The sequence below is a fragment of the Lynx canadensis genome, chromosome E1, assembly GCF_007474595.2.
Source record: "Lynx canadensis isolate LIC74 chromosome E1, mLynCan4.pri.v2, whole genome shotgun sequence".
Taxonomy (NCBI): domain Eukaryota; kingdom Metazoa; phylum Chordata; class Mammalia; order Carnivora; family Felidae; genus Lynx; species Lynx canadensis.
Window position 1 is genome coordinate 42787516 of NC_044316.2, and position 22992 is coordinate 42810507.

The 22992-nt window shown below is 50.9% G+C and overlaps 1 protein-coding gene across 7 annotated transcripts in view; it reads right to left on the bottom strand.

Moving 5' to 3' along the window:
* Positions 1–22992, bottom strand: part of GOSR2 (golgi SNAP receptor complex member 2) — a 65846-nt gene that overhangs the window by 37668 nt on the left and 5186 nt on the right. The window contains exons 2-7 of one of the 7 annotated variants that reach the window (XR_004908375.1): positions 21464–21528; positions 19587–19723; positions 18379–18511; positions 15852–15992; positions 12438–12649; positions 3602–4010 (exon numbers count right to left, since the gene is read on the bottom strand). Coding sequence is in view for 4 of the 7 variants with exons in the window: in XM_036064350.1 (XP_035920243.1) it covers positions 12488–12649; positions 15852–15992; positions 18379–18511; positions 19587–19723; positions 21464–21528 (638 nt within the window). In the remaining 3 variants the exon portion in view is untranslated. The other 6 variants (XR_004908374.1, XR_004908373.1, XM_030295355.3 and 3 more) reach the window with 6 other exon arrangements.

Consider the following 22992-nt stretch of genomic DNA (forward strand, 5'->3'; position numbering starts at 1 on the left):
GAGGAGGTGAGTGCTTGAAGGGACGCCACACCATGCAGTGCCTCCAAGGTGAGCTTGGGCGGAGCCGGCCATAAAAACTGGAGAGTCTGTTCCTGATATCATCTAGTTCAGATATTAAGTGCTTTCAAGCTCTTATTTGACTCTGGTTGAGAAAAGGATTTGAGGGGCTCAAAGTCTATTCGCGGTGGGCCAGCTCTGCACCTAACATCTCATACTGTGGGTAGCTGGGGAGGGGAGAGCAGAGACACAGACGTGGTGTGGGTCTTATGCAGATTTTCCTTTGGGGCTCCTTCACCGACACAGACAGAAATTCGATGTGAATCTGCTTACGTAGAAATGGGATTATTGGCTCCCCAAATTAGGAAATTCTGAGGCTTCAGGCGTGGCTCAATCCGGGGCCCTAGCTGATACTGTCTTCTTCTCTGTCCGCCCTCCAGCCCCCATCTCTTAGAGGGTTTCATTCTCAGGCAGCCTCTCCACACAGCAGGAAGAAAGGCCTCCAGCAGAAGACGTCTTCATCTCAGAGACACTGATCCCTTAGGATTTCTGCTAAAGGGGGCCATACCAAGCTGGGTCGGTTCCTTTTGAAATCCTTTTCCAGGAGATCCACCTAGCAACTTCTCCCCATATCTTATGGATGAGAACTGGGTGATATGACCACTTCTAGCAGAAAGAAAGTCTGGAGAGATATTTAAAAAAATTTTTTAATGGTTATTTTTGCGAGAGCGAGCGAGCGTGTGTGTGCAAGTGGGGGAGGGGCAGAGAGAGAGGTAGACCCAGAATCCCCAGGCTCTGAGCTGTTAGCCCAGGGCCTGACTCGGGGCTTGAACTCACAAACTGTGAGATCATGACCTGAGCCAAAGTCGGATGCTTAACCAACCGAGTCACTCGGGCGCCCTGAGAGAGGTCAAGTATTTTTAATTGGGCTTCCTGCTAGATTAACAAAATTATGCTTCTGTTAGTGAGAAAGAAAGGGAGAATGGACAGTGGTCAGGGGACCAGCAGCATCTATGAGAATACCATGGAAGATTCTGACTGGCTCTGCATGGTCATGTGGTCATCCCCGAACCAAGCACAAGGACAGAGTCCTCGGATTGACCAGGCCTGTTTCAGGTGCGTCCCCTGTTGGAGGAGGCAGCTCTGGCTGAAGGCCGCGGAACAGGTGTCACACAGGAAAGAGATTATGTTACCAGCAAAGGGGCTAAGGGCTTGTAGTCCAAAGGTGGGATGCTGAGCAGATAAACATGGTCCACCCACTACGAGAATTTTCCAGTACAGAAAATATACCAAAAAATAGCTTCATAAAGGGGTGGGGGGGGAAGGTTCAGGAATCTCCCCCTGTCCCTGAAACAATATATTCAAAGTTATGTTGCAGAAACCAAATACAGGCATGCAGAGAGGATGCAGAGGAAAACGGTGTAGAAAGGAAGACTTCCTGGCAGGCGTGGGCTTGGAAACTGGGTTGTCAAGGTGGTGGTGGTTAGAGGGGGAAGCACCCGGCCAAGGCCGAGAACAGGGCTGGCGGGTGGGGTGCGCAGACCACACACAGAGTGCTCTCTGGCCCTGGGGCCACGGAGGCGGGGTTTCCTCCCTGAGTGTACCCGGGTGGCACAGACTGGAGGCTCCCCTCTCCCCGGGGTTAGCAGGTTAGCGGCTGGCTTCGGAGCAGCCTCGATTAGCATTATCTTGCTCTGGAGGCTGGGCAGAAGGGAATGGAGAAGGTCTTCGATGCTAAGCTCCAGAGGAGAAGAGGGAGGCGACTGACGCAGAAGCAAGAGGGGGCCACTGGGAGCAAGTTCCTAACCCGGTTAAGAAGTGATTATGCGGTCATTTTCAAGGGCTATGCCGGTTACCAGGCACCTCCCAGGAGGTCCCGGCTGGCAGGCTGCCGATTCACCATTACACCTGGGATGCGGAGCTGGGCCCGGTGTGCAGCTGGGCAAGGAGTCCGGCCTCAGGCAGCTGGGGTGGATCTTTACAGATGAAAATGATGGGTAAGGACTCTGCTGTTGCCATAGAAACTGACTCTGGATGGATGAGATATAGTTCAGTGGGTAACGGGGAGAATGACACCTACCGCCAGGCTTCGCTCTGGAACCCACCATTCCAGCCGTGGTCATGGGCTCTGTCCACCGCCGTCTGCGTCCCCTAAGGGACATCACAAGCTGGCAATGTGTGTGCCAGTTCACGTCAGTATCTGAGGGGCTCGGGAGACGCCCTCAAATCCGAACAGCCTTTGGTATGGCTCCTGCCACCCCAGTTAGCTGTGCCTGGCGAGAATATGGGACAGTGCCAGGCCAGGGGATTGTAGTTGGGCTGAGGGCCACAAACTAGCACCAGGCCAAGATGGCCCGGGGAGGTGGCCCACAGGCAGCAGGAATGGCGGGACACTAGCCCGGGAGTAGGTGACCTCCACTCTGATTCCAGACCGACCATTACCAACTGGCTGAATGATCCTTGGCAAGTCACTTTCCCTGAGGTCAGCCGTGGTGGTCCCTAGGGACCCCTTCCAGCCCCACTTTGCCTCTGTTTTGGGCTTTGGAACCCGACGTTTTCATCTCAGCCCCAAGTGTCAGCCCACTGAACTGACCTGCCGTGGCACAGGGTACCCGTCCCCCGTCCCCACCCCCGCACCCAGAGACAAGCCCAGGACTTTCCCAGGCTGCTGCACAGGGTCTGAGACAGGCAAGATGCTGGGGCGGCCCCCATGCTGCCAGCCTCTGCTGCTCAGGGCCATCCTGCCCCCGAGCTCAGGGGCGTCTGAGCACACAGAGGGACGTTCTCCTGTGCAGAGGGGTGGGGGACGGAGCAGGGCAGAGAGTAATGAACCTGCTTTCAGATACCCCGTACCTGGCCTTCAAGCCCAAGCCCGAGCCCTGCCCCCACTAGGGCACACCCCTTTGCTCACACTGTTCCCTCGGAGACCTTCCTCCCAAGCTGCACCTGGTCAAATCTGACTCATCCAGGGATTCGGTGCCATTGCTTCCCCCAGCGAGTAGATGCTACCTGGTACCTATGGTGACAAGAGTTTGAGTATTTTACTGTTGTGAGCTAGATGGGCGCGTTGTTCAAGGGGAGTGTGGCCGACTGTGCTTCCCTGAGATGGCCACACCCATGGGTTTATCCCACCCCACCTGCTCTTTCGTCACACTGTGGCCGATGGATGACACACTGTGGGGGAGTGGGGGGGAGGCTTGAGACTGCAGAAAGATGTCCTGTGACTTCCAAGGCTTGGCCACAGAAAGGATGCAGCTCCCACCTGGCTCTCTCTCTCTCTCTTGGGCCACTCACTCTTGGAACATGAGGCTGCGAGGAAGCCTTGTGTAGACGTTCCAGTGGACAGCCCCAGCTAAGGAGCGCAGCGGACATCAAGCACCAGACATGGGAGTGAATCTCCAGATGATTCTCCTCCCCGGCCGTGGAATCTTCCGGCTGAGGCTCTAGCATCATGGAGCAGAGGTGACCCATCCCAGCCATGCCCTGTCCTAAGTCCAGACCGTTAGAAACCAGGAGGTGTAACAACAGAGTATTGTCGTTTTAAGCCCCTGTGTCCTGATGACTGGTTACACGACAACAGGTCACTAATGCAGGTGGGGCCTCCTTAACTCGTGTTGCACTCCAGGGCCCAGCCCATGATGGGTACACAGTGGGGGCTCAAGGAGCGTTTATTGAGCAAATAAATGAATGAACTGTAGCAGGCAGCAATCCCAGTCTGACCTCTCAACCATCCCTCTCCCCTCTCTTACATCCCTTCCCCAGAGTCCCACTGTCCTCAGGGAACCGAGACAGTCCCAAGCCTGCCCTAGATGCCGAGGGCACGGAGCCCTGAATCAATCAACCTCGCAGCCTGTCCCAGCTCTGCAAGTTCTTACTGCTTGGCTGGTTGGAATTGGGGCTGCCGGTTCCCGCGATCCGGAGCATCCTCGCTGGTGCATGTGCCTGGTCGTTTTGTCCTCGCTGCGATTCTGAGGAAGGTCATTATTACCATCCCCACTTCACACGTGAGGATACTGAGGTGGAGAAAGAGACGGGGGTGGGGGGAGGGGGGGAGCACTAGTAAGTAATAAAGTGGGGATTTGAATTCAGGTCTTCTGATACCAAACTCAATATCATGTCCACAATGTTATACCTATTCACAAAACCAGGGCAACTGGAGGTACTTTCTTCAGAGGTGTCAGATCCCTGCCTCACCACCACATCACGTCGAAGGAGGGCCCAGACTCAGCAAGGCTGATTAATGGCACCAAAGACAGCCACTGTCTTTCTATGTCCCAGCCTGTGCTGCGGGCACTTTATATACATTGCAGTGTTCACGGGCTCCCAGCCGGCCTGTGAGATGGGCACCATTTACCCCTGGAAGGTAAGAGAACAGAAGCTTTGGTTCACGTGACTTGTGCAGGGTCCCACCATTAGTAAGGGATGGGGCCCAGCTGCATACCCAGGACCGTTTGATTTCATCACTTAAGCTCTTCTGCCTCCTTACAAATCACTTCCACTGGCCGGCAAGGTTCCAAGTGTGGGTATATGAACCACCATTAGGTATTATCATTACTCCCATCATACACACCCAGAGATGGGTGAGCACGACTAGGCCCTAGGTTACCCTTGCTAAGAGTGGAAAAGCCAAGATTGTCAGCCACGCCTGCCATCTGCAGCCCACCCTTCCCACCACACCACGTTGCCTCTCAGAAGATCGCATCTGGGGTCCCTGCCCTCTCAGCAGAGATGAGCTTGTCCGTACCTTGCCCCAGACTGACAGCTTCTCCCCTGGGCCTCCTCTGCAGGTCAGCACCAAGCAATGAGCTGGGTGGGGGGGCGGTTCTTAGGGAACGCAGCAGTGCCAGCCCCCCTTACCCAAGTCCATCCGGTGGTTTCGCCAGGTCAAGGTGGAGCCCAGGTGGCTGGGGGCTCCTGAGACTGGCCACCCAGAGTCCCCAGCAGACTTACACCAGCCCCTCATGGTGAGGCTGTCTTAGGAACACACACCCCTCTTCACTGGGCAGGGGCTCCTGGGTCCAGAGTCCAGGGCACGAGCAGGGCTCCTTCTGACATTTCTGGTCGCAGGACGACAGCTAGGGGTCCCTACATGGTGCTCATGCCAGCGCCTCCTGGCCTTCCTCCATCATCCCCTTTCCTGCTTCCCCCCAGTACCTCCCCACTCTTTCCACAGGACACCCAAACCCAGCCAGCTGAAAAGGGCGCTCCCCTCCCTGATTTCCCCCAGGAAGGCCAGTCAGTACCACAGCCCCAGAAAGTGCACACGCCCCTAACTCCCCATCTGGATGAACTCAGTCCTCTGAACTCGGTCTCTGGTGTCTACCCCACTTGCTTGGCACCTATCACTGCCCCATGACATCTCTTGTCATTATTAAATTGACTTCTCACATTAAGAGGGTATAATACTAGGATTGAGCTCTTTCTTTTTTTCCCTTAAGTGAATGGCTTAGGCCTTCTACATCTTTAATTAAGTGCTGTTCCCTCCAATGTTCTGAGGGTGACCTCAGAACATTTATTCCAAGGTGTTTTTGCATCCAAGGAGGCGGCCGTGACTTCTGTTCTGGAATTCAGCTCTGGAGGCTGCTTTCCAAGAGTCCCCCAGAGCCCCTGGGCTGCGGTGAGAGAGGCTGCCCTCTGCCAAAGGAGTAGTGGGGGAAGGAAGAAATGGTTTCCTGGAAGAATCCTCATGGACACTGACTTTACACCCACCCTTTGCATACAGCAACAAGAACTTGGACAACCCTCGGGTGGGTTCAGGGTTTTGCCTTTTGGTATTCACACGGATATGGAGAGGTCTGAGGGGCGGCGGTGATTCTTCTTCCCTCCTACAGAGGCCCAGCCCCCGGATACCCCTTCTCCGTCCCCGCACCACACCCTGGGCATGAGACACTCTTAGTGGGGCATGCATGCCAAGAACAGGGCCAGAGGGTGGGTGGGCCCTGCCCCCGCGGTCCTGGGGGCAAAGAACGAGGAATCCACAGTCCTGGCTGGACAGGGAAGGGAGGGAGCGGGTGGCCTCCCGTCTGCACAGTGCACACCGTTCGTCTCTGATGACTTACTACCCACCAGCCATTCAGCCCCACCTCAGGCTTCCTGGGTCTGTGAGCAGCACTTTTGCTGGGAGCTGTGAGTCAAGCACACAAAGGCACATCAGCCCCGTCAGCCCTCTCGGCACCTGAATGCTGGTCAGAGTTCATTACCAGTGCCCTGCGTGGCCTCTCCAGCTCCTGAGGCCCCCACCTCACTCTCCCCGAAAGCAGCTCCTAGTTAGCCCACTGTGACAGGCTCTCTAGACTCTTGTCCCTTAACCTGGATTCTGCAGGTCACTTTGTCCTCTGGTTGCTTCCTGTGAGTTCCCGTCTTTCCGGTTAGATGGGAACAGCAACCAACCACACCTAGGAGGCACTGGGGCAGTGGTCTCAACCCTGGCAGCACAGGAGACTCGCATGGAAACTTCACACAGACACTGAGACCCAGGCCACGCCCCAGATCAAGCAGCTCAGAAGCTCTGGGGGCAAGATCCCCCAGACTGAGGAGCTGGGAGGGCCAGGTCAGCTCTCCAGGAGGCATCCCAGGAGACGGGGAGGGGGGCCGAGGAGCCCCCACTTGTGGAGTCGCTAGGTCAGAGGCCAGCCTCCAAGGTCCCAGTGCCCTATTCCTGGGTACTCTGTCTGCATTTGTCAGGACTGTCTTAGCCGCTGAGGGCACCCTTCGCTAGGATGGCCAACCATCCTCATTGACTCCAGCCTGAAGAGGAGTCAGAACTTCCAGCTTGTTTTAATTGCACGTGCTCGCGCGAGACAGAGCACGACTGTGCCAGCAGCGGAGGGGCAGAGAGAGAGGGAGAGAGAGAATCCCAAGCAGTCTCGCACTGCCAGCGCGAAGCCCAACACAAGGGTTTGATCCCACGAACTGTGAGATCATGACCTGAGCCGAAATCAAGAGTTGGAAGCTCTACCGACTGAGCCACCCAGGGGCCCCAGGACTTCCAGTTTTAAGGCCAGGATGAACTAGTCACCCTACTAATCTCTCCCCAAACGGTCCTCGTTGGTGCATTTCTCCTCACCAAGTCCCATGTCTCTTCTCCTGTTACTTCGGCCATAGCACACGGCTAGTGGCATCAGTGGCCTTGAACCTTCTGGCTTCCTCCTAGCCTGGCGACAAAAGCTTTGCTGAACAATTGTACCCATTTCTCAGAAGTCTGTTACCTGCACGGGCTGGGCTCATCAAGTGCCCTCCTGCAGGCCATCGACCCCAATAGCTACCGAACGCCTGTTACGTGCACAGGATGCACGAAGTCCCTGTGTAGCGGAGACACACGTAAGCAACCATTGTTCCCCAGGGAACGCAACGCCAGAGGTATGGGGGGGGGCAGGCTTCCTGGAGGTGACTTGGGTTATGGGGGTGTCTGTGGCACACCCCGGAGGAAACATCTTGTGCACAGGTGCAGATGTGTGCAAGAGTATGGGATGTTCTCAGGCCCAGCAGTCCAAGGAGGATGAAGTGGGGAGGGGGGCGGGGGGAGGGCTGAGCGGTGCACCAGAGGTGGCGATGAGGCTGGCCTGTCACACTACAGTGCTTTACTCAGCAGACACAGAGGCATCAGTCGGGGGGGGGGTGTCTGCGCGTGTAGACTGGCCAGGAAGGATGTGGCCCCTCCCCCACCCACACGGGAGAATTAAGCTTCCACCCTCCCCAAGCCCATCCCAGCTGGTCAGGGCAGTGGTTCCCCTGGTGTGGCAGGGGACTTCAGGGAAGTTCGTGGGGGAACAGCCTCACCTTGTGTAGAAAGTTCGAGTGCTAGAACAGTCTTTCTCACCCTTGTCTACACATGACAATCGCTGGGACAACCCTTAAAACTCCTCATGCTCAGGGTGCGCCCCAGGCCAATGAAATCAGAATAGATCAGGGTAAAACCCACACATGGGTATTTCTAAAAGCTCCGGAAGGAGTTCCAATGTAAAGCCAAGGTTGGAGGACCTGTTCAGAGGGGTCCTCCAGCAGGAAACTTACCAATTGCACTAGAGCCCCCCCCCGCCCTGTCCACCTCCCTCTTCCTCCCCACTGTGCCATGTGAAATGAAAGGACACAAAAAGGGGAGTAGGAATGAACACACACTTTGAGAAATGTTTTCCATGCTTGTGTGCGATATGCCCACATGCAGAAGGAAAGACGAGGCAGAAGGGGAGTCTGAAAATCAGAACTAACAGGTTTCAGGTCAGGTTCAGTCTTTTCCTGAGAGCCTCAACGAACAGCCCAGAGCCTGATTCACAGGCAATTCTGCATCTAAAAGGAACCAACCCAAGCCTGCAGTGGATTCCTCCACTTCCAAATCCGCCAGGCCTCAGGCACCGAGCGGTTTTCCTGCCGACCAGCCACAGATGGGGTTATGTCGCCCCCTAGTGGCAATGCTTGAGTCCAGCTCCCATCCTCCACCTCCAGAAGCTTCCCCCACAAATCTGTCTTTCAATTAGGAAAATAGTTGAGGACAGAGAACCTGCTGGGTGAGGCACAACTGCCCTACAGCCTATACTCCTCAATCCAGGCATACCGCCCTCCATCTCCTGCCCCTCATCCTGGGCACGGGAGGCACCTCAGTGCTATGGTTATGAGCTTGGGCTATGAAGCTAGACAGCAGGCTCCTCCAGGACTCCCAATGGGGCCTAGAGAAAGTCACTACAACTCGGCCACTTGTACCATGGGGATAACACAGAACCTGATTCAGAGGGTTTGTGAAGGGCAGAGGGACGGCCCAGGAGACTAATCATACCTGACTTCCATGAACGGCCACAGACAAGCAAGAGGTATTAAGGGTTTTCCTCTGAGGAAAGGACACCCCCAATCCCCCAGTTAGACAGTAACAGACCATGTTTCTCTTTGCTTCAGCTGCTGGGGCTCAAAACTAAGCCCAGAACAGTTTTGAAAGGGTTTCATGACTTGCATTTGGGTTACTTTTTCTTGGTAATGACATTCTGCTCTGATTTGTTCTTGGTCCTTATTTCTTCCTGTTTCACTGTTTTAGTTACTTCCTATAAGCCTCTTCAAATCTTTTCTGGAATCAGATAGGATGTAAACAAGTAAGACTTTATTTTGGACTTGATAAGTTTTGCTCTTACATATATATGCCCAGCTAGTTAAGCGTAGATTTTCAAATGATATCATCTTTAAGACAAAAGCCTTCTGTCTAAAAGACAAGAAAATACACACATCAGAATTACCTTCGAGACTCAAAAAAACACTAATTTAAAAGGTTTGGGGACACCTGGGTGGCTCAGTCAGTTAAGCGCCTGACTTTGGCTCAGGTCATGATCTCACCGTTTGTGAGTTCGAGCCCCGTGTCGGGCTCTGGGTTGACAGCTCGGAGCCTGCTTTAGATTCTGGGTCTCCCCTCTCTCTCTGCCCCCTGCCCCCTGCACTCATGCTCTCAAAAATGAATAAACGTTAAAAAAAAATAAAAAATAAAAAATTAGGTTTGGGATAAGCCCATGAATCTAATTTTAAAAAAGTTTCCCAGCTGCTTCTAAGGCAGCCAGCCTAGCCCCTGGCCACGGAGCAGTGTTTGAGAATCTCTGGCCTGGACACAAAAAAACATTTGTTTTAGTTACAAAATAGAATTTCCTAAATAAAATAACTCTCAACTTTATTTAACTGATGTGTTTCCAAAACAATGGGTGTAACTCCAAATCTGCAATTCACACCCACTTAAATTCATTAGGGCAAAAGACTGGTAAAAACCCAGCAGTGAAGCTTCCTATAAAATCAAGACTCCCCAACTTACTGGGGGTCTTTTGAGTTTGGTCTTTCTTAAGGTGGTCATACCTGGAGGAAACTTCCATGGAATGAAGATATTCCCAAGTTCCTTGACAACCCACCTGTCTTCATCTGCAACAGGTGCACCCAAATCCTGCACAAGGTCACAGATGCTGTGCACCGGAGATTCTTGCACCAGCATGACCTAAGACTTCACCCCAGGTCCACTAGATGGTGCTCTTTCCTTGGCCTGGAACCCTTCCCTACACTCTGGGGGGGAGGGGGGAGGGAGGGCGTTGGTGCTGTAGAAACAGTAGAACCCCCATTAGGCCGAGGTATGTTTCTCACAGGACACTGAAAGCCAGCTCAGGCCATCTCCAGACACACTGGCTGCTGTTCCCTAGCCCCAAGTGGTAAAGACCCACGAACTGCCTGCATAACTTTCATTACAAAGCAGGGAGAATGGCTCTGAAGGTACAGCAGGATAGAAAGCCTTCTCCTGGTTCATCAAGACCAGCAATCGCTATAAAGACAAGTGTGGAAATACACTGGTATATGCTACAAATAGATCACATTAGCCAATGGAGGGCGGGGTGCTAGTTTCTGCCCCCTAGAGTTCAGGTCCACATGGCTTAGTTGCTCCATATATATGTATATAATATACCTTCAGAGGAAGGTATATTATATATATATATACACACACACACACACACACACACACATATATACACACACACACATATACGTATATATATTTATATATATACACGTTATATTTATATATATATACGTATATAAATATATATACGTATATATGTGTATATATACAGAAATATGTATGTGTATGTGTGTGTGTGTGTGTATATATATATATATATATATATACCTTCCTCTGAAATACGATCTCTGGCAGGATCCTCAGATGCCCAGGGGATAGGACAACAGGTCTGCGCAATTTAAAAATCCATGTTTTGGAACCCTTTTTATGGACTGCAGAGATCCCTGCGCTGACAGGGGTGCTGGGGGTGATGGAAATTTCACCTCCCCAAAGTCAGACCTAGGTCGGAAGACACCTTGATCCCTCCGTATACCCTTCAGTCCACCGTTCTCACTCTGGCAAGGCCCTCAATCCTTTCATGATGGAGTCATAGATTCCCCCTTCCTTGGAAAGCCACGGCCCCTGTTCAGCCCAGAGGGGAAGCAGCGACGGAAAGCCCACCAAGTGTGAAATCGGCACCCAGGAAACTCCCGTTAAAAGATCTGCGACCATTAAGAAACGTTCACCAGAAGGTATGCCAGAAAAGACCAATATTGCTCCAGCAACAGGTGGGAAGTAACTAAGGGAGGTGGGATGGGACACACAGAAAAGGGAAAGAAGACCGAAGACAGTCCAAGTGACAAAAAATAAACACACGAAGTAGGCGGAGCACGACGATCACAGGTGGAGTTAATACTGACCAGGTTTCCAGTTCTTCTGGGAAATTCTGAGATTGTTTTGTCTTGCCATAAGGCCACTGAGCCTACGGCTGTAGGGCCTGTGACAGATGAAAACACATGCTAACCAAGTCTTTCTAGGATTCGCAGCGCTCGATCGCAACAGAGAGGCTGGCTTTACGATAAATTCCACAACGCACCAGGTACTGGTACAGCCTTAATCTGGGGTTGGTCAGAGAAGGGAAAAGTGCCTGGTCCCTGAGATCAGAGACTCTCAGGACACCCGGGACGTCTCCAGGGTGGTGTCAGCCCACACTGGCTGGGTGGAATGGGGGCTTGGCTGGCAGCTGCTAATGGATTTCAGGGGAGGAAAGAGAGCAAAGAATCAGACACCAAAACTAGAGGAGATTCTGTAATGGACACATCACGGCAATGTTCTCCGGGCCAAAGGCCCACCAGAGCCCAGGCAGGATGCCAGGCCAGTCCTAGAACCACAGAAGCCAATCATTCTGTTCACCACTGGGAAAAAAATCAGTGATGGGGGTCTTCAGCCTCAAGACTGAACACTCTCAGGGAATAACACTGGCCTCGCTTTAGAAGGAGAAACACCCAACGGCCCTAATGTGGAAAATCTTACTCGCTGTCTGCAGTGGCATCGGTGCCTCTGCTTCCTCTAGGTAGTGGCTTCCAGGGAAGGGTGACAAGTACCAGCAATTAGTCATCTGCATGTCACTAGGGGGAGGGGGCACAAGACCATGGAAATCCATCTGTTATAATGACGCAGGAAAACAGGCCTCTTTCCCCTCCTTTTGGCTTCTGCGCTGGGTTATCCGCGAGGAGCCAGAGAGGCCAAATGATGCCAAAGTGAATGGTCCTATGTGCAAGGCTTGCTATTGAAAGCCTTCCCTGGGCGAGCATCAGCTACGTGGACAAGAACAGCAAAACCATTCTTTCCCTCCCTCTTCTTTCTTCACCCCTTACCCTTACATCACTTCCACCCCTAGTGAGGGCGAGAGAGGGCGAGAGAGAGCGAGAGCGAGAGTGAGAGAGAGAGAAGATACTCTCATTTCCTTAGGACCATGCATCTTGGTAGCATTCGCTTCCCCTCCAAGGTGTTACAGGAAACAGAGCAGGTCTGAAACGCCCGCTACCTTACAGATCACGATGACTCCCAGTGGTCTTCACAGTTAAGAAGGGCATACATTTAAGAAGGCAGCCTCTGGGCCCCCCTCTCTCTTTCACGCACACACACTCACACAGACTCTCGCACGGTGGGAACGACGCTCAGCCGCGGGGCGGGGCTGGCTCATGTCAGGTACTGCACCACGAGGAACATGACCACACAGGTGAGAAGCATGCCACCGATCATGAAGTACTTGTCCTGGAAAGCCCGCTTCTCAGTGAGCCGCATCACGGTGTTGGACAAGCCCAGCATGTTGGCAATGTCAAGGATCTTCTTCTGAGTCCCCTGGAGCGGACGAGAAAAGAAGGAAACACAAAGGTCAGCTCCTTTTGCCAAGGAATGGGACTTCTCCTAGAGACAGTCTCTTGGTCATACCTAAAAGCATAAGCAGCATCAATCCACTCTGTGGTCAAATGACTTTTGATCAAGGTACCGGAGCAAAGCAAGGAGGAAAGAAAAGCCTTTTCCACAAATGTGCAGGAATGATGGACCCTAGTACATATATATATCGTGGACATATATACATACATGTCTCATATGTACCATACACATGTCTGTAAGAAGATCCTCAGTTCCTATCATACACAAAAATTAATTTGAGATGGATCACAGAATTAAACATAAAGCTTCCAAAGGAAAACACAGAATGAAACAACCCAGGTGTACATCCACCAGAGAATGGATAGACCACTTATAGTGTATCTGTACAATGGGATATACTACTTGGCAATAAAAAGGACCTAATTACCAACTTGGAACAGTATGAATGAGCCTGGAAAACACTCCTGAGAGGAAGAAGCCGCTCTTGGTAATACATTTATATGAAGTCCACTAACAGGCAAAGCTACTCTACAGTGAGATAAATCAGAACGGTGGTTGCCTGGAAGGAAGGCAGGCAGGCTGGCTGGGAGAGAGCATGAGGGATTGTCCGGGGGCAATGAGGATGGTCTACGTCTTGACAGCAGTGTGAGTCACAAAGGTATATGCATCTGTCGAAATTCAAGGACCCGCACGAATTAGATCCATACGCCTACCGTATGTACGTTACACCTCAAGAGAAAATTTTAAAATGAGAATGTTTTACATATTTTTAAAAAAGGAAACCTCAGAAAACTTTTCCTCTGCTCCCTGACCCCAAAATCCTGGCTATCGGCCCGTTGACTGTGTGGAACACAATGGGATTCTGCTGCGTCTAACGTGTGGGTCAATGTCCATGTTCGCGAGAGGGTCTGAAGCGGGTAACGTGGAACGACCGTCACCAACGCAATGACCCCTTGTATACGTGCCATCAAGACCAAAAGAGTATTTTACTCCTAAATCAACAGCCCACAGCACTCAGCCTGCCCTTCCTCTCTGCTTTCCAATTTTTGTTCTTAAGAACACTTGACTGCTCACGAAGCGGCAAGTATAAACAGATGCTGGGCAGACCCCAACTCGCTTCCACACACGTGGCCCATCAGGATGGACGGCATCTAACCTAATGCCCCACATTCAGTTTTTAAATGAACAACACATTAACGAGCAAGACAGAAGAGGCAGAAGTGAAAACAGCATGAGGCATCACGGACAGGCACTCGAACCCTGGGTTCAGCCCAGTGACGAACAAGCCTCCCCGGAAGAGATCTTTCAGGTCAAACTTTACCGTTGCCAGCGGAGGCCAGAGACATGTTTTTGCAACGACAGTGATGGTGAAATTTAGGCTCTTGCTAAAGATTCTGGTTAGCTCTGGGGTGCCTGGGTGGCTCAATCAGTTAAGCGTCCGCCTCGTGATCTCGGCTCAGGTCACGATCTCACGGTTTGTGAGATCGAGCCCCACACCGGGCTCTGCGCTGACACCTCGGGGCCTGCTTGGGAGTCTGTCTCTCTCTGCTCCTCCCCTACTTGCACGCACACCCTAAGTAAATTATAAGTAAACTCTAAAAAAAAAAAAAAAAGATTCTGCTTAGCTCTGAAGGCAGATTATTTCATCCCTGCATGTAATACAAGTACCCAGCTTCTAAAATCACCTGAAAATTAACATAAATTTCAAAAAATGTATTCCTTTCCAGCCACAAATTTCCCCCAGCCACGGCCCAGCAACTTCACTCCTTTTAACGGTTTAGGCAGGAGTGGGGTGGGAGGAGGATGGAGAGAATCAAGACCAAAAGGCGGGTAGGTAGCAGCGGGTGTACAGAGGAAACTGAATTAGAAACCTCACGTTCCGACCCCAACCGCCTCACTGGGCTGCCCTGCGCATCCTTCTGGGGACAGCACAGGGGCAGATGCCGCTGAGACTCCGCAGTGATATCAGACTTTGATAGGAAGCGAACATTTGCTTTCGCAATAAGCTCTAACCCCCCACCGGGTCGACGTCAGTGCGACACGGGGAGGCTTGTCCTAAAAGGGTTTTACTGTTTTCCCGAGATATGGGCAATTTTCTAAAGAAAGGGCAGATTAATCATCACGTATCAGTTCAGATTACAGCAGGTGGCCGTTCAGAAAGAGGGGCACCCGCGAAGCTGTTGGAGACACGCTTCCAGACCACCAGAAGCACCACGGCCGGCAGCAGGGCGTGAGGGTCACTTGCGGGCTGCCTGACCTTCTCCCTGGTGACGACGGCAGGGGCTGTGCGGCAATGTACTGAAGTCCCGCGGGGCTGACGGGCTCAACGCAGTCCAACAAAAACTAAGATAAATCTCACACTTCCGAGTGACTGTTTCTCACAGCTCAGTGGCTGGGAGTGCTGCGTTCACAGGGGACCACACCCTGATAATAGGCACAGCCCACACCCCATTATCCATTAGAGCTGATACAGGAAAAGGGCTGAGGCTGAAACATCATGACTGACATCAGAATCTGTGTAATGTTTCTGTAAACCACTCCTAGGGGGTTTGAGCCTCGGCCAGTGGGGCGGGGCTTCTAGGAATACCTGGGACTACGGAGAGGGAGAGGGCAGCTGCTACGGGCCAGCCCAGATGCTCTAGAAGCCCTTCTGTGCCTGCGGCTAGTCAACCCAGGCAGCCCTCCGGCCCCGCCCACAGGGGCTCAGTTACAAGAGCACAAAAGGTCTCGGCTATCAGGTGGTCGGCAGGAGGGGCTCTCCGGGAAACCACGTGAGGGCGAGGGGCCACGTGTGGCCACGTGTGCCTTCTCAGAATCGTGCATTCTGTAATTTCGGCAGTTGCGGGATTTCTTGGTCTTAGTGGTGCCTATCGTAGCAGCCACTTTCATGGTAAGTTCAGTAAACGGACAAAGACCCAGATACCAAGTGATGCCAAATTATGGTTCGTTGCAAGCACAAGTAGCAGCTGCGGGCGAAGGGAAGGTGGTCACTTGTGGACGACTCATACTTCAGCTCCAAAAGAAAGGACCCCAGACTCAGGGCTCTTTCTCACCACCAAAATAACAAAACGCGAGGATACGTAACCAAGACGTCAACGCGGGTACCCAACTGGTGAATGAGGCCAGAACGAAGGGCCTCCTCCCTGTCCCCCAGAAAAGCCCCCACCTTCAAGGTCAGTCTCTGGGCCCTCAGTCCGTCCAGAATACTGTGCCCGCCTCCGATGAGGTCGTCCATGCCATGGTGAATTTTCTGGAGGGAGGAGTTGAAATGCAGCGAGCTATCCATCGGGATGGTCGTGTCAGAGTCCTGTGAAAGAGACGCAGGCACAGGATTAGCTCTGCCGCCTGGTCAGCTCCTGGGGTCCCAGCGGGTCTGACTGCTCCGCCTGTCGGCCAAGGCCAAGCCAGAGAGACAGCCAGATACACACGGCCTGTGAATTCCTGCCTCTCCACCATGACCACCACTTAAGAAGGAACATCAGTCCTGCAAGGTCTTGCTGGGCTTCTCCTGAAGGCTTTCTCTGACTACTCCCCTATTAACTTAGCTTGTTCCAAATGTTCCTTTCCTTGGCTTTCCCTTAACACAGGTTTGCTTTTGTTCTGCAGCTGTTTTATCTACAGTTGTCGCTGCACTTAGACGGAGTCTGACTAAGGACAAAGGAGACGAAGGCCTAATGGGTAGTCGGGATGGGACAATTCTCCTCAGCAGTCCAGAAAGGGCTGTAAAGAAATGAAGGAAGAAAAAAACTGGCACCGATCAAGTACTTTCCACCCTGATGCCCATTAACCTAAGCTCACTTAATCCTTATCCTAATGTTATAACACAGTTACTGTACTATCCCCATTTTAGAGGCGAAGAAACTGAAGCTCAGAGAGGTCTAAGATCACACAGAGCTGTTCAGTCCAGCGGGGCCTGTATCTCACTACTGAGTGCAGAGCCGGCCCTCTTAACCATTCTGTGGGAAGAAACACTGAGACTGGTCTCAGGGCTCTAAGTTTACACCAGAAGCGGACTGGATACAGAAGGCAGTCAGGACTGGCCATAGTTCCCTTCTTTCCCGCCTCCCGACAATCGCACATTCTTCTGCCATGCACGGTCATTCTCCCCTCTTTCAATCACCACGAAGAGGTTCAACCACCTCTTCCTTGCTGCATACGTTCAGAATCACTTTTCATGCACCTGCTTTCAGTGCCCCCTGCTAACACGGAAGCGTTTCAAGAAGCAGGCGGGGACCACAGCTTTTCACTTTTTCACAAGCTTTACTCTCAGCATCTTCAACAATGTTCTGCATACAGCTAATGCTCAGTGGGTCACAAGACTCCAGTGTTTGAATGAATCAAAGAGAGGCTTCTCTTCATTCGACAAGTTTATTGAGTGCCTTCTGTATACAAATCGTTCTTACCCTTCTGCCTGAAAGGGTAGACCTAATTGGACATTATCACTCAGAAAAACATATCATAGTTCCAGCTCACAGAGTGACCGGCAAGAAGTTCATTTGGCAAAGTCAACTTTGATTAAGGGGCACTGCGTGCAGAGCACCGCACCGAGCTGATATGCAAACAAAACAATTCTGAGCGATCATCCCTGACCTAAAAGAGGTTTGAGTACCCAATGCCATAGTGATCAAAAGCCCACACACTTTTTGGTGTGTTGTAGAGTTCATTACACTTTTTGAAAGGCAGGTATGAAAACTTGAAACTACCGGAAGGAAGGAAGGAAGGAAGGAAGGAAGGAAGGAAGGAAGACAGACAGCTGTGCCTACCACTATGCCTCCAACACGTCCTCATCACACTTCTGAATTGTTAATCAGTGTTACTTGACTGCTTACTCTAGAGAAGCAGAAACTACACAGGCACATTCTGAAACACTCAGGGAAATTTGCTGCAAGTGTGGACACAGCAGAGAGACTTAAGCATCTGTGAAACGTGGGCTGATTTGAATTCTGATGGCAGGCTTAGAGAGCTAAGACCTCTTTAGAAAATGAACCTCTCTGTTAAAACAAAACAACCCAAAACCCACCTCACTTGGTGGAAATACATTATAAGGGACCTGAAAAAGGCCAGTGTGTCCTCTAGCCATCAACAGCCATGTGCAGGAATGGATCCTATTAAGACCGAGGGGCAGGGGCAAGGGTCTCCCAAAAACCAAACATGCACACCAACCAGGCCACTTTCGAACAGGCTCAAGTCAAGCAATCCATCCAAAACAAAAGACCTGTTAACAAATTCCTCCAAACTGCTGCTCAGATTTGGGGCAAAACCTTTTAAGGCATCTGACACGGGAACCACACACATACACAGCACGATGGCAAGTGCCTGCAGGCAGCTTTGAAATGCTGCCCCTCATGACAAATGGTTTCAGTTCTCATCATCTGTCTCTACCTGATCAGAAACCGTTTCCACCATGTGAACTTCCACCTCTCAGTCAAACCCAGGTCATTTTCACCCCTGCCCACTCCTTCAATTTAACTGCTTCCACTTCGGGTTTTCGTGTTAGAGAAGGAGGTTCCCTGTCTAGGTCTAGTGTCTGTGGCAAGGCACAAAGCCCACTGTTACTTCCAGTCGATCGGCTTCGGACACCCCCTACAAAGATGAAGCTCCAGGACCCGAGTTTCAGTGGCGACGAGCTGCCGAGTGCCTGTAGACACTGCCCCCCCACCCCCTCCCGCCCTCCAGCCAGGAGCCTGGCTTACGTTAGTGGTGAAGGTTCGAGACAGAAGTTCCTCTCGCTGTCTCTCCTGCTGCTCCCTTGCGTATCGCCGATGCTGGAAGTTTCTGAGAGCAGTCTGCAGGTGCTGGACATCATACTTTAACTGGTCAACACGACTGGAATTGATGGAGACAGAGATTACATTCCAGAAACCCAGGGCCGCACATTTTGAGCGGCCAGCCTTCGTATTCAAGAAAGATGCTTCCCGGGGCGCCTGGGTGGCGCAGTCGGTTAAGCGTCCGACTTCAGCCAGGTCACGATCTCGCGGTCCGTGAGTTCGAGCCCCGCGTCAGGCTCTGGGCTGATGGCTCGGAGCCTGGAGCCTGTTTCCGATTCTGTGTCTCCCTCTCTCTCTGCCCCACCCCCGTTCATGCTCTGTCTCTCTCTGTCCCAAAAATAAATAAAAACGTTAAAAAAAAAAAAATTAAAAAAAAAAAAAAAAAAAAAAGAAAGATGCTTCCTTACTTCTCCCTACACCACTGCATGCTGTACCCACCAAAATGATCTGATTTTGATCACTGATGTTGAAAATAAAGAAGCGGCCTGTGGTTCAAGTACGGTTGTAGCACAAGAGATCCCAACAGCTTTACTTAAGCATCTGCTGGTCTCTGATTCTGGATGCATGACAGGGAACAGGTGGCAGGAAGCAGGCTCAAGGACCTCTCCCTGACCTGCCATGGATTATATCGCTTTTCAAGAAGGAGCCCAAGGGCACCTTTCGAGTAAAGCAACAACAAAGTTTCATAAGAACTTTTGGGAGCAGGGGCTGGGCTGGAGGTGGTGAGGGTTTTCATTTGAATTTCATGGCGGAGTATCAAATGTTAGATCAGTATTTCATTATAAATCGGCTGATTGAAGTGATTAAGGGCAAGATTTCATCTCAATCCAAGAATGCAGCAGGAACCAGAGGGCAGTGCACACCTCCCTGGCTGCTGGAGGCTTCAAGTAAGGCCACGGGTCTGGCCAGAAAAACGGTATTGGAGGCAAAATTTCAAAATGACCCAATGTAAGGAGACACAGGCTTCTGAGCCCCTAACCTCACAGGCTTTTTATTTTGAGGAAATATCATTGAAACGAAACCGTGCCCTTTAGGGGGACTTCATCTTCACAGAGTCTCAGTTTTTCAATGTGTAAATGGATTTTCAGAATATCTGACAGCCTCCCCTGGACAAGAGGCGTCACAACACTCACAGTTTGGCATTCTGTCTTTTGTTCGGGGGCTCCTTGCTGGACAGAATCTCCAGACGTTCTAGATGGCTGAATATCTGGTCAATGCTTGCTTGGATTTCGTTTTCTACTACTGCACAAAAGAGAAAAAAGAGTAATTGCTGGAAAAGAGACAGTGAGCTTAAATTAGAATGATACAATAAACATGTCTTTTTCCATATCCAATAAATTCAAAGAAACCCATTCGAAAAGGAGAAAAACGCATATCGTACTGAATAATGGAAAAAAATTCAAGTGATACTGATTCTGTAAATGTTGTTCTAAACACACACACGCATATATACATGTAGCTGTTAATGTCATAGCAATGCCAATTGTTTAAAAAGCTACAGATAAATCTGTAGAAATAAATTTCCTGCCTTTAGAAAATAAAATGAGTATTTGGGTTGTCCAAATAAAATATTTTAAGCAAAATGCAGTATCTTCTGAAACAGAATGAGGTCTCTTTTCCTTTGAGATTATTCTCAGATACGAGTTATAAATATCTAGTAAGAAGGCTGCCAATTGAATTCCCTACAGTAATGAGGTTAAAAGAAAAAAAAGCACAAAGGGGAAGATTAGTGTGTGAAACACAGAGAAGAGCTCCCTTGAGGCTTTCCATAAGGACGGGCAGACTGATGCTGGAATCCCCAAAATAGACTGAATATCACTAGGAAAGGCCCAGGAAAGAATCCACAGAGGTAAAGATATGATAAATACAGTCATTTTCCTTATCCCTCTTGATAAACAGTCAACATGGCCTCTTTTCCATTTCTAATCATGTGACAGTGAGACTGCTGGGAAGGCAAACAAAGCAGATGGATAGGAACTAAACCGTGTACAAAAAGGGCACCCAGGGGGGCGTCTGGGTGGCTCAGTCAGTTAAGCATCCAACTGTGCCCGACTGATGATTTCAGCACAGGCTGCGGTCTCACGGTTCGTGGGATCGAGCCCCACACCAGGGTCTCTGACAGCTCAGAGCCTGTTTCGGATTCTCTCTCTCTCCCTCTCTCTCTGCCCCTCCCCTGCTTGTGTGCTCTCTCTCAAATAAATAAATAAATAAATAAACAAACAAACAAACAAACAAACAAACATTAACAAAAAAAAAAAAAGGTACCCAGATTGCTTCTTGCCCAATAAAGACACGACAGTAAAGAAGCAATGTCACCCTCCTAGGCCAACCTGCAGCAGCTAACATATGCACTCTAGATTAGAACAGGGTGGGGCACAGAACCCAGAAAAGAGATGCTTTTGACGCTCCAAAAAGGAGGCATGAGCAAACAGAAAAGGGCATAGCGACAGCCAAGCGGGGAAGTGAACGGGTGGCTTCAGCAACGTGTGGGTAACCAGTGGCATCTGTTGTGGCCAGCTCAGAGAAAGGACCTTTTCTGGCCAACAGAAAACCGTAAAACAAAAAGCAGCACTCTTCTCAAATGAAACCACAGTGTGGGAACTACACTAATTAATATTGCTATTCGTTTCTGAATAATCCTCCTAAAAAGCCACAGTTCTCAGCTCAGAAGAAATGACCAATTCCAGTTAAACATCTCTGAATTTGTACGGAGTACATTCCTCCCAGGGCTCGGTAATTAGATTAAGACAGAGGAGAGGAGGTCCATTCCCATAGGGCCCTGTCAGGGTGAGTTGAGGGGTAATGGGGGATAAGGCCTGTGGGATTCCACGGGGCGCAATGAGAGAAGTCAGAGGCTTTGCCAGAGGGTTTTTCTGTCCACCCCTAACAACAGAACTCCTTCGGCATGGAATCATTAAGCCCCTGAGGCAGCAAGGCGGTCAGGAAACCCAGCCCATTAGCATCTTGTCATCAGGAGAAAGGACTCTGCTCTCCATAGTTAATTACTCACAGTGCAGAGACTGCTTGTCTGCGGTCTCCAGGCGTCCCATGTGAGACTGGATCTCGTGGACCTGCCTATCAAAGGAAGAGAGAGGAAATGAGTGAGACAGGAGTCATCGACAGTGCTTCGGTCAGGAAAGACAAATTTTCTGATGCCAACGTGTAACTGATTTAAATCGACAGCATCACTGAACTGTAAACTTTGTTAAGTGGCACTTTAGGCCACATGTTTTGGCCCGGTTTCTAATATTTTACCATGAATATTAATAAGAACACTAACAGGCGGCGCTTACTAAGTGCCTGCCACATCGGAGACATTCTGCAAAGTCAATAACCCTATGCGGAAAGGACCATTATCATCTTCGTTTTATAAATAAGACAACCGAAGCCCAGAAAGGTTATGTAACTTGTTCAAGGTCACACGGCAAGTGATAAACCTCAATCCGGACCCAGCCAATCCCACTCTCTGCTCTTTGACCCGATGTGCTGAGCGCTGGTCTGTACTAGGGAGAGTCAAAGGGCAAGAAAGATATAATCCTTGTCCTTGAGAAACAATGTAATTAGGAATGACAGGCCAGAGAGACATGACAAGTCCCAAGAAGATTTAGGGGAACATCACTACATGTAAGTGTAAACAAAAAGGAAGCCGAGGGGCTACGCGCAGTGGCGTGGTGCCAAGGAAACGTAAGAAAGTAAGAGTAAAAGCTGGCGGAACCCGGTGGCGTCAAGTGAGTTCTAAAGAGCACTCTGAAGACGGAAACTTGACCTGATGAGGGAAGAGATGAAGAAAAGGATCGGCAAAAAGGCACGTGGATTACAAGCAGGTGGGCCTGCCCGGAAGCGAGTAGGGGTCGGAGGGGAGAAGGGATGAGGCGCTCAGTGCGAGAAAACTATCAGAGGAAGGTCCTGAAAGACGGGGATGTCCCATCCGGTAAAGGCCTTTCCCTGGCAATCCCAGGCGAGTGCCACCTCATTGGGAAATGCGACACCGTACCCTGGCTCGCCAGCGTGGTCTCAGATGGCGGGCCCTAGCGTGCTCTCCGGAGGCTCCTCGGGGCTTGACCAAGGTCACCCCCAGAGGCCTTCCTAGCAGTCGTCTGCGATCAGTTCTGGAATACTGCCTATGCTACCCCAACAACGGGCTCCTGGTGCTTCCGGTCTCTCACATCAGAGCCACAGGAAAGCAGTCTGCTGAGCAACTATATCACCTCCAACCCTTGAGGGAAAGGTCAGCAACCAGCCTCCACCATGAGCACCACAATCTGTGAACCCAAATTTACCAATGCAAGCCAGAAGCCCAAACTGGGTTTCAACTCTGTCTTGTCTTTTCCAGGGCTTTCCTGCGGACTCTAAACATGACCCACGGCACCAGAAGCAAGGCCAGTGCTCTACTGAGTCTGAGCGCACCTGGGTAAGACCCACGGCCCTGAAAGGAAACTAGAAATCACCACTAGAGATGGAGGGACCAGACTGCTCCTCCGGTAAGATAGGTCCTGATAGTGTAGAATGAGGGCACGTGGAGGTATGGAGGTAGATGAA